This window comes from Microcaecilia unicolor, chromosome 1 (assembly GCF_901765095.1).
Source record: "Microcaecilia unicolor chromosome 1, aMicUni1.1, whole genome shotgun sequence".
Lineage (NCBI taxonomy): Eukaryota > Metazoa > Chordata > Amphibia > Gymnophiona > Siphonopidae > Microcaecilia > Microcaecilia unicolor.
Window position 1 is genome coordinate 353,012,370 of NC_044031.1, and position 18,665 is coordinate 353,031,034.

Genomic DNA, 18,665 nt, shown 5'->3' on the forward strand with positions numbered 1-18,665 from the left:
GGCCTACCTTAGGAAGGCTAGTGGTCTAGTGGCTTCTTCAGGGCAGGAACAAACTGTACTTGTTCCTGCTCATGTCTTTGCTCTATCAAAGCATGGTTGCTGAGACTGCCAGCAGTGTTACCTAGATTGTAAGCTCTTTGAGCAGGACTGTCTCTCTATGTCAATTGTTCAGCGCTGCGTGCGTCTGTAGCGCTATATAAATGCTAATAGTAGTAGTAGTAGTAGTGTTGCAAGATTGCTGTGGGAAGTCCCAGCTTTTGCGATTGGAACCAGTATGGACAAGAACAGAATCCAAAACCGAAATTTTGTCAGCCTCTAAACCAGGCAAAGATAAGTCTGCTATTTAAAGGGTCTTACTTGCCCAGTTAGCTATGTCAGTACTGACACTGAATATCAGTGGTGCCTGTATAACTCCTGACTCTACCCAGACTCCACCCCTAACTGCTTGGAGGAGATATTCAGTGGCACTGTCCAGTTAAATGCTACTGAATATCACTTCCTGACCCGCTTAGTGCAATTTAACCAGGCAGGAACCTCTCCTGCTCGCTTAAATCATTTTGAATATTGGGCCCAAAGAATCTGTCCCTCTGTTAGCTGAGGTACCTACTCCTAGGAGATTCTTTTCAGAGAAGCCCAGAATTAGAGGTTCGAAATGTGAGTAAGCATATTAGGACTAGCAGGAGTTTTATAACCTCCTTTTGCTCAAAGGTCAAAAACATAAAACAGAGGTTAAGCATATTGTCTTAAATGTTTCTTAAAGGTGTGAGTGGGGGGAGGGGGTAAAGGAAAGGGCTCTCCTCCTTTTTCTGGAAGCCATATGGTAACCCTAATGGAATGAGAAAAAAAAAGACCAGGGGCGATGGAGAAAGGGAAAGGCATAAGGGAAAGAAAGCATGAGCGAGGAAAAGAACAAAATGAGTGCATCAGGGGATTAATATATAGGAGACATTAGAAAAAAAAAAAAAGGGGGGTGGTTAGAATACCGAAAAAAAAAATCGAGGCAGTGTTGAGTGTTGACATAAGAAGGATCTGGAGCTCCCCCTCTGGCCTCACACCCTGAGCCGACACCTGTGCTTAGAGCTTGCAAGATTTCAGCACGCAGGACAGTTCAATAACACTCCGGAGGGGAAATGTATCCTGACACTGCTCTGTAGCAGCATTATACGCCTAAAATATAACTGCTGCTCACTGCATGTGCCATAGCAAAGCAAGGGGTTTTTCGTATGTATGTATGTTTTTTTTTTTTTTTTTTTTTTAAGAATCCTTGTGATCAAAGGCGAATGCACTGCCTGCGCTGGTGTGGAAGAGGCTCAGAGCTCCTCAGCTTCCTCCCCTTAGTGCCAGGAGTTCAGCACTCAGCAGGCGGGGGCAGGTTCACCCCCCTCTTCGCCACTCCCTGCTCAGCTCTTCTGGCGTCAGTCTGCTCTGCTCTCTGTGATACGCGCCAGCAACATTGCTTTCACGCAGTCTCCCGTGCATTTTCTTTCCTGTTTTTTCCCCCTTAAATAATAAAAATTCTGATAAGTTTTGCTCTAGAGGACGTAATTGGTAGCTTTTCAACTGTGCAACTGGTGAGAGGTTTGTTTTGGAAAAAGAAGTACAAGTAGAAGGTTTTGCAACACTGTGCTAATATAATAGCACTAGCCTGGTAGTTTTCCTCTTCCTACTGCAGAGGGCTGAGAGCGGACGCCGCGTCCGAGCTCTTCGGCTCATCTTGAACGAGAACAGAGGATCCTAAGGGAACTGCCGAGGAAGAAAAAAGTGCCATAGCCCAAGAAAGAAGAGGAAGAATAATAGTGAGAAATGATAAGGAGCTGAAGGAGCCACAACGAACCCGAGCTGTCAGTGACGAGCAGCCTTTTACTTTTAAGAACGGAACTTTCGATTTTTTTTTGTATTCGTTCCCTCTCATTTATGTGCTGAAAGGTAACGTTTAGAATGGGTTTATAAGTGAAACAACGTAAATGCACAGGAAAACCCACGGCAAGGCACACTCGGATCATGAAGCCTTGGTTGAGGTCTTTGTTGCTGTTTCTCCTCACCATCCTATCAGCATTGTAAAGAAGGAAAGGAAAGGATGGGAAAGGGCAGGGGGATCTCCTAAAATGACAGATTAAGGGCCGCCTTTGCGGGGGTGAAGGAAGAGCCACCCTGCAGCACGTATGAATGTGGAATGTAAGTATTGTGAGGGCTGGCTGGGTTTCTTTCCTGTGGCTGAATAACCGGGGAATGCTGCTCAGACGCACTCTCCAGCACTCCTTGCTCCTGAAGACTCTTAAGTTTTTAATTATCAAAGGCACACGAAGAGGGGGATGGGTGAAAAGAAGGCAGAACTAATTGCACTCACAAAAAAAAACAAAAACCCCTGCATGAATTAAAGTGGCTTAGTTGTGATTTTCCTTCCAAAATAATAACAGTTTTAAAAAATATTTTCCACGTCTGTTAGCATTGCCTTGGGTATGCCTGTTTCTAAATGCTGTGTTTCATTGTCTGCGTATCTTTCACTTTTTCCATCCCTTCTATTTTATTCATTCTTCTCCATTTCTTTTCTGGATATTTCAGTCAATCGTCGTGTGATATAAAACAAATAGTTAACATTCTATTTGCTAACCTGATTCTCACAAAATCGGAACTTGCACGGTGTGAATACAAGTATTGTCCCTGGTTATAATCTAGCTTTGAGAACTGAAGTGCACACTAATGAAACCGTTACAGGTTCTTCTCCCTTGTGCACTGTTTACAGTTCGGCAGACAAGTGGGGGAGGGTGACTGGGTAGGAAAGTGTGCACTGCCCAGACACTAACTTAAAATGCTTATTATCAGATATTTGGGGTAACACTGCAATGAGGGTGACAAAGCATTTTGAAGAAGTTTTTGACGCTTTCCCCACTCCGTGCCATCCAGTATACTTGCAGCTGCCACAGGCAGGCAGGGTGTTGGACTGAAAGTCCCACAGCATCCAGTCACTTTACATTCATTTCAGCTTCTACTTGTAATTCACAGGAAGGAATGACATGTTTCTTCAATGTGGCAAATTCAGGGTGGCACCCTCTGTCTCTGCTGGCTTCCACTGGCTTGCTCCCTAATTTTACATGCTTTGATTGTTACTTGTAATCCTGAATAGATAGAGTTGTACCGAATAACATATTTTACTATTTGGACGAATATGAATAATGAAAAAATATTGTTTTGCTGAATACAAATCCCAAATACGAATAATGGGCATTGAGCTTTAACATAACAAATAATAAAAGAAGCAATGTGAAATCAGAGATCAAGTGTTTATTTCATAGGATTTAGCATAGTACAGCCCTGGATTATTCATATTTGAATTTAGATCACTATTTGGCTGAATACAAATAATGTATTCGGGGCCAAATCAGACTGAATATGAATATTCAGTACAGCCCTAATTTATCTATCTAGTTTCAGAAAGAGACAAGATATAAAGATTTCAGTGTGTGTGTAACATATGTGGATATAAATGGGTGTTTGTGTATTTGAGACTGAATTAAAGATTAATGAAGAGTCCAATTTATTTGTTGCCTGCTATTCTTTTTGGGCTGTGATCTGGATCAGCGGTAATGCAGAAGTCCTTTTCGACTTCGTGAAAAACACATGGACCTGTTTAATAATTGAGAAAACTAAGAATGCACCCAGGTCTCTCATCCAAAGCATTTACAAAAAAGTAGGATAGGGAACTTGCAAGTTACTGGTGTCTAGCTTGTGACACTCAGTGGGGCTGGCAGTTCAGGGGCCCTTTTTGTCTGCTCTCTCCTTTCCAGAGTATAATGTGTCACTGGTGGCTGAGCCCTTCTTTGGGACCCATCCATGACCCCTCCTGTGGGCGAGGCAAAAGAGAGAAACCACCCCTCTATGAGGTCATTATTTATACCCACAAGGTTCCTTGGAGGAAGGGGTAAGGGGCTGTTGCTGAAAGAAAATGTCAATGTAATTGCATGGGAGGAAGGGAAGTAATGAGAAATACCAGACAGAAGTGAAGTATTTCACCAAATGTTTTTATTTTTTCTTGGAGTTGGGTAGGTAAATAATGGATAGAACTGAGAGAATCAAGTTATTCACAAACATAATAGCAAAACAAGTGTATACAAACACCTGTAATCAAGTGGTTCAAGGAAACCATTACCCTTATTTCACTAAACATTCTATACTTTGGGTGTTGCCATAACAGACCCCATTTTTACAATTCTCTTTCTCAGTGTCCCCTTTGAATAACCATTCCGATCTCTCTGAAGGAAGTAAACCCTGCAAGAACATCAGTTGTCATACTCCCAAAATATATATGTATTCTTTAGCAAGTGTGCCTTCAAGTCCATGAGATACCCCAGTCAAGTGTGTACCCATCTGGTGTTAACTGAGCTCAAGCTGGTGTCCTCAGCAGTTATGAAGTGGTGAAGGCTCAAGTCTCACCCCATAGCACTGTCCACATTGCACAGTGGACGATTCAGGGTCCCACAGTTTGTTGCTGCTTCCGGACTGTGGTCTAAACTTGACCTCTTGTTCCTAGACATATCTAACAAAAAAAACCCAACCCTCTCTAGCCTCTAACCAAAATGTAAGCCTGCTCAAGAATGTGCTCTATCTCAGGACTGTATTCTCTCTAAACTAGAAATAAAATGGAACTTGAGGTCTCTAAGCTAGTTATAACCCTAGCAAGCGGAGACTTGTAGCCACTGCCCTTCCCAGAGTCAGTGTTCTTGGGGTCTCTGCAGCCCACCATGACTCTGTGGCGGTGACACTCTGCTGTCTCTTAGTTTTGCTGGGTTCTCCTCTGCTGCCCTACTGGCAGACCTTGTCACTCTACTACTACTACTACTATTTACCATTTCTAGAGCGCTACAAAGTGTACGCAGCGCTGTACAAACACAGAAGAAAGACAGTCCCCTGCTCAAAGAGCTTACAATCTCTATTGAGTGCTGGCTGTAGTACCCTACAGAAGCTGTCTCTGAGGCTGTTTCTCCCACCTGCTTTTCCTTAGCTCAGCAGGCTCAGCTTTCCTGTTGCGAAAGCTTGTCTCTGAGGCTCCTCTGTGATTTCGGCTGTCTTCAATCAGGTCTGATTTCCTTCTCTTTTCTGACTCTTCACTGGCGCTTTTCCTCCTTAGCCACTTCACTAGGCTGCTTCTCCTGATAATGACACACACAACTTTCTCTGCTAGGCTGATCTCTTCTTCTCTTTACCTGTCTGTTTCTGTCCATCTGACTTTCTACCTCTGTCTTTGTCCTCTTCTGTCCTCTTACCTCTGTCTCTGAACTATTCTCCTCTGTCTTTCCTGTCTTCTTGAGTGAGGAGAGAGGGTAAGGGGGCTCCTCCCAGCTCAATGGGCTCCTGTCTCTTCAGCCTTGAAGCCTTTTGATCTTGTGGGTCTTTTGTTTCACTCCAGCATGGGCCTGCATGTACTATTCTTCTATGGGAAGCACTGGAGCTTCAGGAGCTTTTCACTTATTCCTTCTTCTTCCAAATGTCTCTCTTCCCCTTCTCTTTGGGGGGGAGGGGAGGGTGTTTTATTGCTCCTATTTTGTCAGGGGGTTCTTCCTGTTCAGGAGGGGGGGATTATGTTTCAGCTACCAGATTCCGTCTCTGATGGAAGGAACCTTGGTTCTCTTGCCTCTGTTATGGCTGGGTTTTCTCTGCCTGATGGACTTCCTCTTCTCGGGTCAGTAAGGTGTTTCCCTTTTCTTATGCTGCAAGCCTCTGTTTCATGGCTGATGGTCTTCAAACTGCAGCACTTCTTCCTCCTGGGAACAGTCCTGGTGCTCTCTCTTTACAGCATAAGAGGATCTCTTTCCCTTATGCTAGTTGCCGTGGCACCTTTAAGGATCACTGGTAGATGGGGCAGGTCTTCTCCTTGGGTCATTGCAATGGTCATGCTTCTGCTGTGTGCCTCCATTGTGGTCCTGACATAGCACCACCACATTCAGCCACCCCTATATCTTTTTGAATGTCTCTACTCTGCCTGCTCCTCCTCACAACAACTGGCTCTTCACTTCTGAGTTTGTGGGCCCAGCTGCTGCCATGGAAGGAGTGCTATAGTTTGCCCCTCTTCAGCAGGGCAGCTTAGGGGGGCATCAGGGGGCTCCCCTCCAAGTACAAAAAACCATGGGCCATGAGAACTACCAAAATGTCACTTCTATTAGTCTAACTCTGAGCTCTATTTTTTTTTTTCATTTTCTTTTGTTTTTGTTTTCCTTCTAGGAGCTTTGGCTTGACCTAGTGAATTAACTTTCATGTGCATGTGGTGTCCAGCCCCTTGGGATGCACAAAGTTATGCCCAGCACTACTGCCATGGCAATTGGAGCTTTTTCTAGCTCTCTGCTTGTGACCTGCTGCCTGATGCTTGCACTCTGCAGCCCCAACATCCCTATTCAAAACATCACTAAACCTCACGATAAAGAGGAATTAGAAACGAATCAGGAGAAGAGGGAGCACACGCCACGAGATGGCCAGAACCAGACTCAAACGGGCCTGACAAAAATGAATGAAGTCGGCAGGAGTTGGCGGGACGAAGCAACCCGAGACTGGAAAAGCAAGGGAAACCGAACTGGTTTCAACAGAGAGCCCTTGACAAAAAAGACACAAGCTTGGAATGGTCATGGAGAAGGTAGCCATTCTGAGGATGTTCCTATGCAAGAGCAATCAGATAGTGTCCAGGAGGAACCTTTAATGGAAGAATTTGCTGTGGAAGTTGTTCCTACTCCTGAAGCTCCAGAGGAATATGTTTATCCAGACTACCGTGGGAAAGGCTGCGTGGATGAGAGTGGCTTTGTTTATGCCATTGGTGAGAGGTTTACCCCGGGCCCTTCTGCCTGCCCATGTCTTTGCACTGAAGAGGGACCTCTCTGTATTCAGCCTGAATGCCCAAGACTTCACCCACGATGCATTCAAGTAGATACCAGCCAGTGCTGCCCTCAGTGCAAAGAGAAAAAAAACTACTGTGAGTTCAGAGAGAAAACCTACCAGACTCTTGAAGAATTCATGGTAAGTGATCAGTATCAATGTTGATCTGTTTTGCTGTGTTTTTAAAGTTGCTTTACAAACTTTGAGCTGGGATTAAGAACTGAGCTAAAGAATACAGAAAGCATGTAAGTCAATTTCCTGAAGCAGCTTTGAAGAAGGGAGTCTCTTGGTACCACGCTCTCACTTCATGCTTTTTTTGGGAGGGGAGAATTCCACAGAAAGAAAATTGCAAGTAAATATTTAAGAATTGAGCAGCATCACAATGTTTCTTAAGTTGCGCTTTCTTCCCAATGGAATATTCTTTAGTAAATAGATGGGTTGATATTCAAAGCGATTTAACCAGCTATCTGGCCAGTTAGATTGCTTGTTCTGGACTAACTGGTCATATTCAGTGACATTTAACTGGATAATGCTAATGAAAATGTCCACCTAGTGCCCAACTCAAAACCAGCTACTTTGGGGGTGTTCTAGTCATCACTTGGCCAGTTAAGTGCCAATACATGTATTCAGCACTTAACCAGCCTTCTTCTTCCAAATGTGGTCAGATGTCTCTCTTCCCCTTCTCTTCGGGGGGGGGGGGGGGGGGAGGGTGTTTTTATTGCTCCTATTTTGTCAGGGGGTTCTTCCTGTTCAGGAGGGGGGGATTATGTTCCAGCTACCAGCTTCCATCTCTGATGGAAGGAACCTTGGTTCTCTTGCCTCTGTTATGGCTGGGTTTTCTCTGCCTGATGGACTTCCTCTTCTCAGGTCAGGAAGGTGCTTCCCTTTTCTTATGCTGCAAGCCTCTGTTTCATGGCGATGCTCTTCAAACTGCAGCACTTCTTCTTCCTCCTGGAACCAGTCCTGGTGCTCTCGCTTTACAGCATAAGAGGATCCCTTTCCTTATGCTAGACACTTAACCAGCCACATTAGCCTCATAAAGGGATCACATAACTGTCAGTCCTATCTTTATGAAGTTCGCCAAAGCTGGTTAAGTGCTGAATATCGTACTTAACTGGTTATGTTTTTGCTGGCTCACTATACCTGTAAATTTAGTTCTGGAGCCCAGACTTGGCCTGGCATTGAACATCTGGGGATAACGCCAGTGGCAGTCAGCAAAATGCTGATCACCAACAGCTGAATATTGGGCCCAGAGTATACTGAATTTCCATTTCTTGTATTGCATGTCCTATACTGCTTTTCACCTTTTAGCAGGTGGTATGTGTATGTTGGGGGTTAGGGTGGGGGTAACCAGCAAAGGACACAGTTCTTCAGACTTGAGATCACTCCCTCTTGTCTCTTTTCTCATCTTTGCCTGCTCATACTTCAGTTCATTGGATAATGCAGTCACCCTGTGGGGAATATTGTAATCACACTAAAACGGCTATGACAGTTTATTTCAGCAGCAGTTAAATATAAAGGAATAGAATCAAGCAAGCCTACCCACCCACATGTCCACAGACCCACTTACACCCCTGTACATGAACAGTGTCGGTTGATTTTAAGAACTATTAATGGTAAGATTTTAACAAGTTTTAGCACAGCGTCCTAAACATAGTCATCACCACTGTTTGGCATTATTTTCTGTCAGCTTGGCTTTCCCTGGAGCCTAAGGAACAATAATGTGTAGGAAGAGGAACTTTCTGCAAACACCTTTGAAAATAACACCTATCAGATACCATGCACAAAAGTATAAGTGAAAATTAAACTACGGATGTTACAGCGTTCTTTCCATGAGCATAAATTATGTTGGTACTCTCCCCACTACCCCCCTCCATAAAAAAAAAAAAAAAAAAGACACTCTTGTTGCCATCTGTTTATGTTTCAACTATTTTTATTGATGATTCAGCATGTTAAACATTTCCAACAAGTTCAATTTTGCAAAAATGAAATATCAGAACATGTTTTATGTGAACATAATAATGATAATCATCATCAAACGTTTTCCCCCCACTTTTCTTCCCTCCTCCCCACCTCTCCCCCCCTTGCCCTATTCTGATGATAAGTTACCGCTTGAAACATGAAATAGTAACATGGAACAATAACATTATGCGCCAGCTAGTGTTGGTCAGCCGCTCAAAAGGTATGTTGTGACCATGAAATCTTATTAAGTTTTAATACACCCCAACTCGAAACTTCCCCTCCTCTACTACTAACCTCCCCTCCCCATCTATACCCCTGGAGGACCGAACTCTTAGGACCTCTTGACACCATAGCAAAAGCAATTTAAACCAGTTCTTGTCCCCATCCCCTTCCCCCCTTTTTATTCCAACCTTTTATTAACAAATGTTCACATATTCATTCCTTCAACAACCATTAACAAATGTAACTCACGGTGTCACAGCTAGCTAGTAACAAATCCAGCCAACCTTACAATCAATTACATCTTTCCTGTTCCCTCCCCCCCCTCCACCCCCGCCCTGCCTTCCTACCTCCCATACCCTTTGTCAACCCCTATATCTTTAGACCAGCTCCAGTTACTTCCTATAAGTTCCCTTATGCGTTAATTAACAGACTATGTCCCAAGGGACTAAGAATTTGCAAGTAAGGTAACCAAGTCTGAAGAAATCGCTTCTTGTGCCTGGGGGACAGCTTCGCCTCTCTAGCCTCCCAGGAAGCCAAAAGATGCACCTGGTTCCGCCAGTGCCAGTAAGCTGGGGCCTCCAACGAGGTCCAATATTGTAAAACGCACTTCCTAGCTACAAAACTCAGCTTCCGACATAGCAGGCTTGCCTGGCTGCTTAGAGGGGCGAAAGCCCTGAGTTGATCCAACAGAAACTGCCCCTCTGTCCCTCAGATTTTACTCCCCAGCCTAATCAGAAATCTTTGTACCCCTTGCCAAAATGCCCGCACCACTGGACATTGCCACAATGCATGATAAAAGGAGCTGGGACCCACCCCACATTTTGCGCAGGCTAAGTCGTCAGACCCCATCGTGTGTGCCAACTGTGCTTTGGACATCTAGCCTCTTAAGACCACTCTATACCCACACTCTCTCAAAGTAGCTTCCACATCCCAGGATGTTAAAGAAGACCCTAAATCTTTCTCCCACTTACTTTTGAGATAATCATAATGTCTCCTAGGTCTTCGTCTAACCAAGGCCCCGTGAAGTTCTGAAACCAAAAGACGTTCCTCCAAGGTCTCATTAAAGAAACCTCGAATCTGCACTCCCAGACGACTTTTCAAGGAGGCCTGGTTTAGAGAATTTATATAATGCTTGACTTGTGCATAAGCAAACCGGTTTCCCCAATTGCGTCCCATTCTATCTTGTAGAGCTTCAAATGGTAGTATTTCACCACTATCCTGTAGCAAATGCTTCAGTTCGAGACACCCTGGCGTTCCCATATACGAAATATCGGATTATCTATTCCTGCCTCAAAAGCTATATTCCCAGTGATAGGTACTTGATTAGTGGCATGCGGGTTCCCCCCTAGCAGTCGTATCCACCATTGCCACACCTCATGCAGAGGTTGGAGCAATAAGCTCTTTTTGAATTTTGGGGGAATCTGACCATAGGGAAGATGCAAAAGCGCAAAAACACGAGGGTCAAAGAAGTCTTTCTCAAGGTTTGTAGGTGTGTAGTTTTGCGTAGAGGTAAACCAATCGCCCAAATGGCGGAGGAGACACGCCTGATTATAGAGGAACAGATCCGGGAAGCCTACACCTCCTTGCTTCCAACCCCCAATTAAAGCTTCTTGTCTTAATTTTGGTTTTTTTCCCACCCAACAGAAACAGCTAAAGAGTCTGGTCACCCGTTTCAAGTCTTTCTTCAACAGCTGGATAGGTAATGTTTGCAATACATAAAGCCATCTGGGGAATATGACCATTTTTATTAAATTTACTCTGCCCAATAATGATAACGGAAGACCCATCCAACAATCCAATTGTTTTTTTGTATCCTCTAATAGAATCCATATATTTAAGAGGTATAGTTCTGAGGTGTCCATTCTGAGCCAAATACCCAAGTATTTAAAGGATTCTCCCGCCCTCCACAGAGGGAAATCTGGGCCCCAAATATTATTAGGTGCCGCTGGGGAAGCCAGAGCCTCAGATTTGTCCAGATTTATGCGAAATCCTGCATAATCCCCATATTCATGAAAAGCCTCTAAAAGTGTCTCTAGCGATTCTCTCAGGTTCGTGAGGTGTACCAACAGATCATCAGCAAATGCTGCAACCTTAAATACATGGGAACCTATCTGAACTCCTTTAATGATTGGGTTCCCCATAATATCCCTGATAAGAGGATTCAAAGCCAAAACAAATAAAAGTGGCGACAGGGGGCAACCCTTCCTCGTGCCTTTCCTAATAGGGAAACTTGATGATTCTAATCCATTAACCCAGATCGTCTCGCTAGGGTTGGCATATAAGGCTTGGATTGCCGCAACAAATCGTCTGGAGAACCCATAATTCTCTAATGTAGCAAAGAGGAAGTCCCAGCTTACCCTATCAAAGGCTTTTTCCGCGTTGAAACTGACTAGCATTGACTGCAAATCCTTCTGAGAGTTGCTTTCTAACGTAGCCAGAATCGTCCTAAGGTTTTTGCCCACGGACCTACTTCCTACAAAACCAACCTGACGTTCATGGATCAGGCGTGGCAGCAATGGCGCCAAACTATTAGATAGCACCTTTGCCAGCAACTTCGCATCATAATTTAATAGGGAAATAGGATGATACGATGTCAGTTCCGAGGGATCTTTTCCCGGCTTAAGTAGCACAACAATTTGTGCTCTATTTAAATCAGACGGCAGTGCCTTATTCTCTCAGTTGGTTAAGATTATCCAGATACATCTGACTTGGGAGCCCAGATTCCACCGGAGGAGCATAGAGCTCACTGTAAAAAGCCTGATATGTATCACAGATTGCCCTGTCTGAGTTAGTATAGCCTCCTCCTGCTTGCTTAATCCTGAGAATATTCCTAGCTCCTCCCTGTGGTTTAATCAATTTCGCCATTATCTTACCTGCTTTATTCCCATGTTTATAGAGCATGTAGTGATGATAAACTTGAGACTTAAGCGCCCTCCGGTGCAAAAGCTCATTCAGAGCTGATTGAAGCCCTAGCACTTGTTGTTTATGACGTTCCTCGTGTGTCCAACCAAACCGCCTCTGCGCCTGGCAAAGCTGCTTACTTAATCTTAGAATCTCCTTGTCCCGTGAAATCCGCATAAAGTGAACATGGCTTATAATTTCCCCTCTGAGCACAGCCTTTGCTGTTTCCCAATACAAAACCGGGTCCTCTTGATGTTCCGTTTATGCAGTGCATACGACTCCCAACACGCTCACAATCGTCCCTTAAGCACTGGGTCTGTATAACGTTTTATAGGGAACATCCATCTTTTGCCATGCCTAGCTGCTACACATGGTACCCACTGTCACCCATGCATGATCTGGAATAGCATACAGCCCAATTCCGCTGTAGTGACTTCCCCAAACATCTGTCGTGATATTAAGAGAGTGTCAATTTGCGACTGGATCGAATGTGCCCGTGAAAGATGAGTGTAATCTTTGTCCATGGGATGTAACACTTGCCACACATCTACCAGATCCAGCAGTTGACTCAACTGCAGTAAGCCTCTGTTAATATGATATGCGGAGGCACTTTCAGGGGCTGACCTATCTAGGGAGGGGTCCCAGATGCATTGAAATCTCCCCCTACTACTATCGCTGTATGAGGTTGTTTCAACAGAAAATTTGTCACAGTCTGATAGAATTTCTGATCGTAATTATTAGGCACATACAAGTTACAGATAAGCAGCTTCTGTCTACCAACCAGCGCTTCCAGGATAACATACCTTCCAGTGGGGTCCACCAAAAGTGGTTTTATCGCTGAGGCCAACCATTTTCTAAATAACATCGCCACACCGCCCTTCTTCCCCTGTGCATGTGCCGCTACACAATCCCCTACCCACCATGTGCTGAGTTTAGCATGTTCCATCTGATTTAAGTGCGTTTCTTGTAGAAGTGCAATATCTGCCTTCTGTCTATTTAATTGCTGCAGAACGCTTTATGGGCGAATTCACTCTGCCTACATTCCATGATATAATTTTTACCATTGCATTAAATTTAAAATGTCGATTATATCCCCAGAAAACCTCTCTTGCTACCAAAGGGGACACCCCAGCCTCTATCCCTCCCCGGTCCCGGCCACCTATGCCCAAAATATCAATCCCATGTTCCTGGAGCTGGTCAGAATTCAGATTATCTCCCTCCCCTGTGATGCCCCCCTTCCCCGCCGTTCCCCCCCCCCCCCCGCTAGCACCCCCTCCCTCCTCCCCACCCTATCCCACCCTACCCCCCTTAGTCCCACCAACCCCCTGAACCCGGTTCCCATTTTTGGAACCATCACGTCTAACACCCCTCCTGTCCCCCCTCCTCTAGCAAAAGCCAACCGTCCCGAAATGGGCTAATTAAAACCCCTTTACCACAGTCTCATAGAATAGAGTCCTCTTTGACAGTTTCCCCTCTGCTAGGAGGCCCCTCAGGGCGATCCACGTTCAGATGCTGACCCGTTGTTGACGTGGAGGGGCATAATCGAACGTGAACGCCTATCTCCATGGGTGTCTATGTCTGAAAACGGGTATGTGAAGAGGTGGGACAGACCGTATTTTCAAAAAAATGGATGTTTTTCAGCTGGGCGTTTGTTTTTTTTAGCGATAATGGAAACTAAAAACGCCCAGCTCAAAAACGTCCTAATCCGAGCCATTTGGTCATGGGAGGGACCACGATTCGTAGTACACTCGCCCCCCCTGACATGCCAGGACACCAACTGGGCACCCTAGAGGTCAGTGCGGTGGACTTCAGACAACGCTCCCACATGCATAGCTCCTTTACCACGGGTGCTGAGCACCCAACCCCCCTCCCCCAAAACCCACTACCCACAAATGTACAACACTACCATAGCTCTTAGGGGTGAAGGGTACAGTGGGTTTTGGAAGCCTCCCATTTACCAGCACAAGTGTTTCAGGTAGGGGGGGATGGGCCTGGGTCCACCTGGCTGAAGTGCAGTGCGGTACCCACTAAAAGTGCTCCAGGGACCTGCATACACGCAGGCCTCTAGGACTTGTTGCTGCTATATAACATTGGCACACCAGTTGACACCTGAAGACTAATCTCTCCGAAAACGTCCTTTATTGGAATAAGCGCGCTTACTCACAGTTAACTGCAGATCAGAGGTTGTGCCCCACTGGCAAAGAGTCTCCCTGGTACTGAGATTAGCAGTAGGTCAGAGCTGGCAGAATGGTGTACAATGCCCTCTTTCAGCCACATTCAAGGTAAGAACTAAGTTCTGTAACGTGGCTAACATGTGAAAGGGATCTAAAAGTGGCTTACAAAAATGGCCACTACCTCATGGACTACCGGAAACAAAACAGGGCACACTCTGACCAGCAGGGGGAAAAGCACCATGGGAGTAGAACCTACCAACTACCAACATCGTGAGCATTTGTCACAAGCTAGTGGAATCACGGAGCCCAATACCCTACACCCACCACAATGCATTGCTGATGTGACTCTGCAGTGCACATAACAGAAAGGGTGTCACACCCGAAAGCCACATCAGAACCAGGGAAAGGCTGTCACAGGATAGAACACATTCTGCTGTCATGGAGGTGGGTACGGCATTTGAGGCTGGCATAGAGGCTGGAAAAAAAGTTTTTAAAGTGGGGTTTTTTTGGTGGGAGGGGGTTAGTGACCACTGGGGGAGTCCAGGAAGGTCATCCCCGATTCCCTCCAGTGGTCATCTGGTCAGTTGGGGCACTTTTTTGGGACCTGTTCGTGAAAAAAAAGGGTCCAAAAAAAGTGACCCAAAATCGCGGTAAAAACGCCTTTTTTTTTCGATTATCAGCTAAAGACGCCCATCTCTCCTCGGCCGATAACCACACCCCAGTTCCGCCTTCACCCCGCCTCCTACATGCCCCCATCAACTTTACTCGTTTCCGCGACGGATTGCAGTTGGAAACGCCCAAAATCGGCGTTTGATTATACCGATTTGGTTGCCCACTGGAGAAAGACGCCCATCTCCCGATTTGGGTCGCAATACAGGCGTTTTTCTCTTTCGATTATAAGCAGGATAGTGGCCCATACCTCTCTCCTCTCCATTCTCCCGTCTCAATAGCAGACCCTTAGGTTAATAGGATCCCGATTTGAACACAAACAGTCAAATATTATAATGTCTAATCCATTACTCTTCCTGTTATCTTACTCCAGCTGTGGCCCCAGCCACCATCAACGGTCTTCAGCGTCTGTTCCTTCTAATTGGATCAGAAATTCTTGGGCTGTCTCCGCCGAATCGTAAAATTTTGTAATCCCATTGTGGGTGACTCTCAGCTTTGTAAGGCAAATTTAATTTTTTTGTTGAATAATGTGGAGCAAACTTCTGAAAAAGCTCTGCGCTTCGCTGCCACACCTGCTGAGTAGTCCTGAAAACAGTGAATCTGCTGCCCTTCATACTTCAGAGATTTTCCAGATCGAAGTATTTGCAGCACTTCTTGTTTGTGGGCATAGTTCAGGAAGTGCATGATTGCTACTCTGGGTTTATTTACTCCCACTTGCTTCAAGCCGAGCCGATGTGCTCTCTCTATTTGCAGGGGTCCCAAGGCTTCTGGGAGCTGTAGTTCTTTTGTTATCCAAGGGGACAGAAATGCCTCTAGGCCCCGGTCTGAGAGAAGAGGACATTTCTCTGGTAAGTGAACACTACTTTGCTTGTGCTTTGGGAACTTAAAGATTGGGGTTTAAAGGAGGAATTGTAGGTTAGTGTTAGGCAAACTTAAAAAGCAAATTTCAACAGAAAACAGCTAATCTCCATAGTCTTTTCCACTTAGTTTTAAAAGCCTTGTACCACAGCATTAACAGATAGAATCTAACAGCCACTGCAGGATCTAATTTAGTATTCCCCCCCACCCCTAGGACAACCCCTCATTTATAGTCAGTTATTGTAATTAGGGTAACAAGCAAGGAGTGCTCTTATAGAGTTTTAAATACATTTCATTACCATCTAAGAAGGAAATACTAAAATCATACAATACACTATATAAAGTAAAAGACACTTTTATATTAGGCTAATATCCTTAATACTGTAGCAAGTTTTAAAATATTGGAAAACTCAAAAACACTAAGATGGAGTCAGCAGTCCAGCAGCGAGAGGGGTGCTATCCAGTCTTTTGCATTGAGTGTCACATGTATGATTATCTCCCAGTTGGTGAGATGTCATATGTTTGCGCCCGATGCAAAGAGCTCCTAGCTCTTAGAGAACATGTCCGTTCTCTTGAGGCTAGAGTAGCAGACTTGGTGGAGCTGAGGGAGACAGAGAGGTACATAGAGGAGACCTACAGGGATGTTGTAGAGAGGTCCCACCTCCAGTCTAGTAGCCCTTGTGCTACCTTGGAGGAGGGAGGTCTCCTAGAAGGAGAGCATCACCCTGGTGAAGTAGGAAGTACTCCTTTAGCCAGGACCTGCCCACCAGGGGATGTACTATCCTCTCGCACTGAGGATATGTCTCCAAGTGCTGCCCGGGAGGGAAAGGTTAGGACAGCTGTTGTAGTTGGTGATTCGATCATTAGGCATATAGATAGCTGGGTGGCTGGTGGACGTGAGGATCGCCTGGTGACTTGCCTGCCTGGTGCGAAGGTGGCGGACCTCACGCGTCACCTAGATAGGATTTTAGATAGTGCTGGGGAGGAGTCCGCTGTCTTGGTACATGTGGGTACCAATGACATAGGAAAATGTGGGAGAGAGGTTCTGGAAGCCAAATTTAGGCTCTTAGGTAGAAAGCTCAAATCCAGATCCTCTAGGGTAGCATTTTCTGAAATGCTACCTGTTCCACGTGCAGGGCCCAAGAGACAGGCAGAGCTCCAGAGTCTCAATGCGTGGATGAGACGATGGTGCAGGGAGGAGGGTTTTAGATTTGTTAGGAACTGGGCAACATTCTGGGGAAGGGGGAGCCTATTCCGAAAGGATGGGCTCCACCTTAACCAGGGTGGGACCAGGCTGCTGGCGTCGGCATTTAAAAAGGAGATAGAGCAGCTTTTAAACTAGAAATGGGGGGAAGGCCGACAGTCGCTCAAAAGCGCATGGTTCGGGAAAAGGTATCTTGCAAAGATACCTCACAAACAGGGAAGATAGGGTTTCTGGATAGTGAGGTTGCACAACAGACCGTGGTAGGCCAGGTGCCCTTAAATACAACTAAAGATCAGACAAAAGATGTCAAATCAATAGTGTCAGGTACTAAGCATCATGCAAATAAGAACAACAAACATACTCTGAAATGTCTATATGCAAATGCTAGGAGTCTAAGAAATAAGATGGGAGAGTTGGAATATATTGCACCAAGGGATACACGAGACAGCCACAGGGGATATTTGGCAACCGGCAAAGAAGAACACTGATACCTCTTGCTTCCTCTCCCTTTCATGTGTCCTTCAGCAGTGGCAGTTCAATTTATATCAGGTACAGCAGCTGCATGGAGTATATGTAGAGGGGCACTCCTTAGTGAGACATCTGCTTTAGACTTACCCCTCTACCCACCCACCCCTAGAGTGACATGTCTTATATAACCTCCCTATCAACCCACTCATTACTTTACCTCACCCATTTCTATTCTTCTATCACCTTCTCCCACTACTCCAACCAGAGTTACACCTAATCACACTGACCACCCTTCAACATCTTCAGTCCTTCTGTGACTGTTCTCTTGTGCTTGACTGCTTAAATATTTTAAATTTAAATGCTTTACTTTTTGTCTATTAGATTGTAAGCTCTTTGAGCAGGGACTGTCTTTCTTCTGTGTTTGTACAGCGCTGCGTACACTTTGTAGCGCTCTAGAAATGTTAAATAGTAGTAGTAGTAAATGAAAAATTGGATATAATAGGCATTACTGAGACCTGGTGGAAGGAGGATAACCAGTGGGGTACAAAGTATATCGTAATGATAGGGTAGACCGGACTGGTGGAGGGGTAGCATTGTATATTAAAGAGAGCCTTGACTCAGATAGATTACAAATTCAGCAGGACACAAATCACACCTTTGAATCACTGTGGGTTGAAATTCCATGTATAAAAGGGAAAAAAATGGTGATAGGAGTGTGCTACCGTCCACCTCGCCAGGATGAGCAGGTAGACACAGAAATGATAAAAGAAATCAGAGACGCGAACAAAATGGGCAATGTGATAATAATGGGTGACTTCAATTATCCAAATATAGACTGGGTAAACGTAACATCGGGACACGCTACAGAGATACAATTCCTTGATGAAATCAAGGACAGCTTTATGGAGCAACTGGTGCAGGAGCCGACGAGAGAAGGAAAAATTCTAGACTTGGTCCTTAGTGGAGCGCATGATCTGGTGAGGGACGTTATGGTACTGGGGCCGCTTGATAACAGTGACCATAATATGATCAGTTTTGACATCAACCTTGAAGTACCTGTACACAGAAAGTCAAATACGTTAGCGTTTAACTTTAAAAAAGGAGACTATGATAAAATGAGAAGAACGGTAAAAAAAAAACTTAGGGGGGCAACTGAGAGAGTAAAAACTGTACAGCAGGCGTGGACGCTGTTCAAAAATACCATCCTGGAGGCCCAGGCCATACATATTCCGCGAATTAGAAAAGAAAGACGGAACTCCAAAAGAAACCCGGCCTGGTTGAAAAGTGAGGTGAAGGAAGCTATTAGGGCTAAAAGAAACGCCTTCAGAAAATGGAAGAAGGAACTGTCT

The 18,665-nt window shown here is 45.1% G+C and overlaps 1 protein-coding gene across 2 annotated transcripts in view; it reads left to right on the plus strand.

Annotated features, from left to right (window-relative positions):
• The first annotated feature begins 1,594 nt into the window (after positions 1-1,594).
• The window catches only part of VWC2 (von Willebrand factor C domain containing 2), a 345,247-nt gene continuing 328,176 nt past the window's right edge, over positions 1,595-18,665 (plus strand). Inside the window, exons 1-2 of one of the 2 annotated variants that reach the window (XM_030209497.1) lie at positions 1,595-2,175; positions 6,217-6,999. In XM_030209497.1, the coding sequence (XP_030065357.1) occupies positions 6,277-6,999 (723 nt within the window). In that variant the 5' untranslated portion in view covers positions 1,595-2,175; positions 6,217-6,276. The remainder of the gene's footprint in view (positions 2,176-6,216; positions 7,000-18,665) is intronic. The other variant, XM_030209490.1, reaches the window with a different exon arrangement.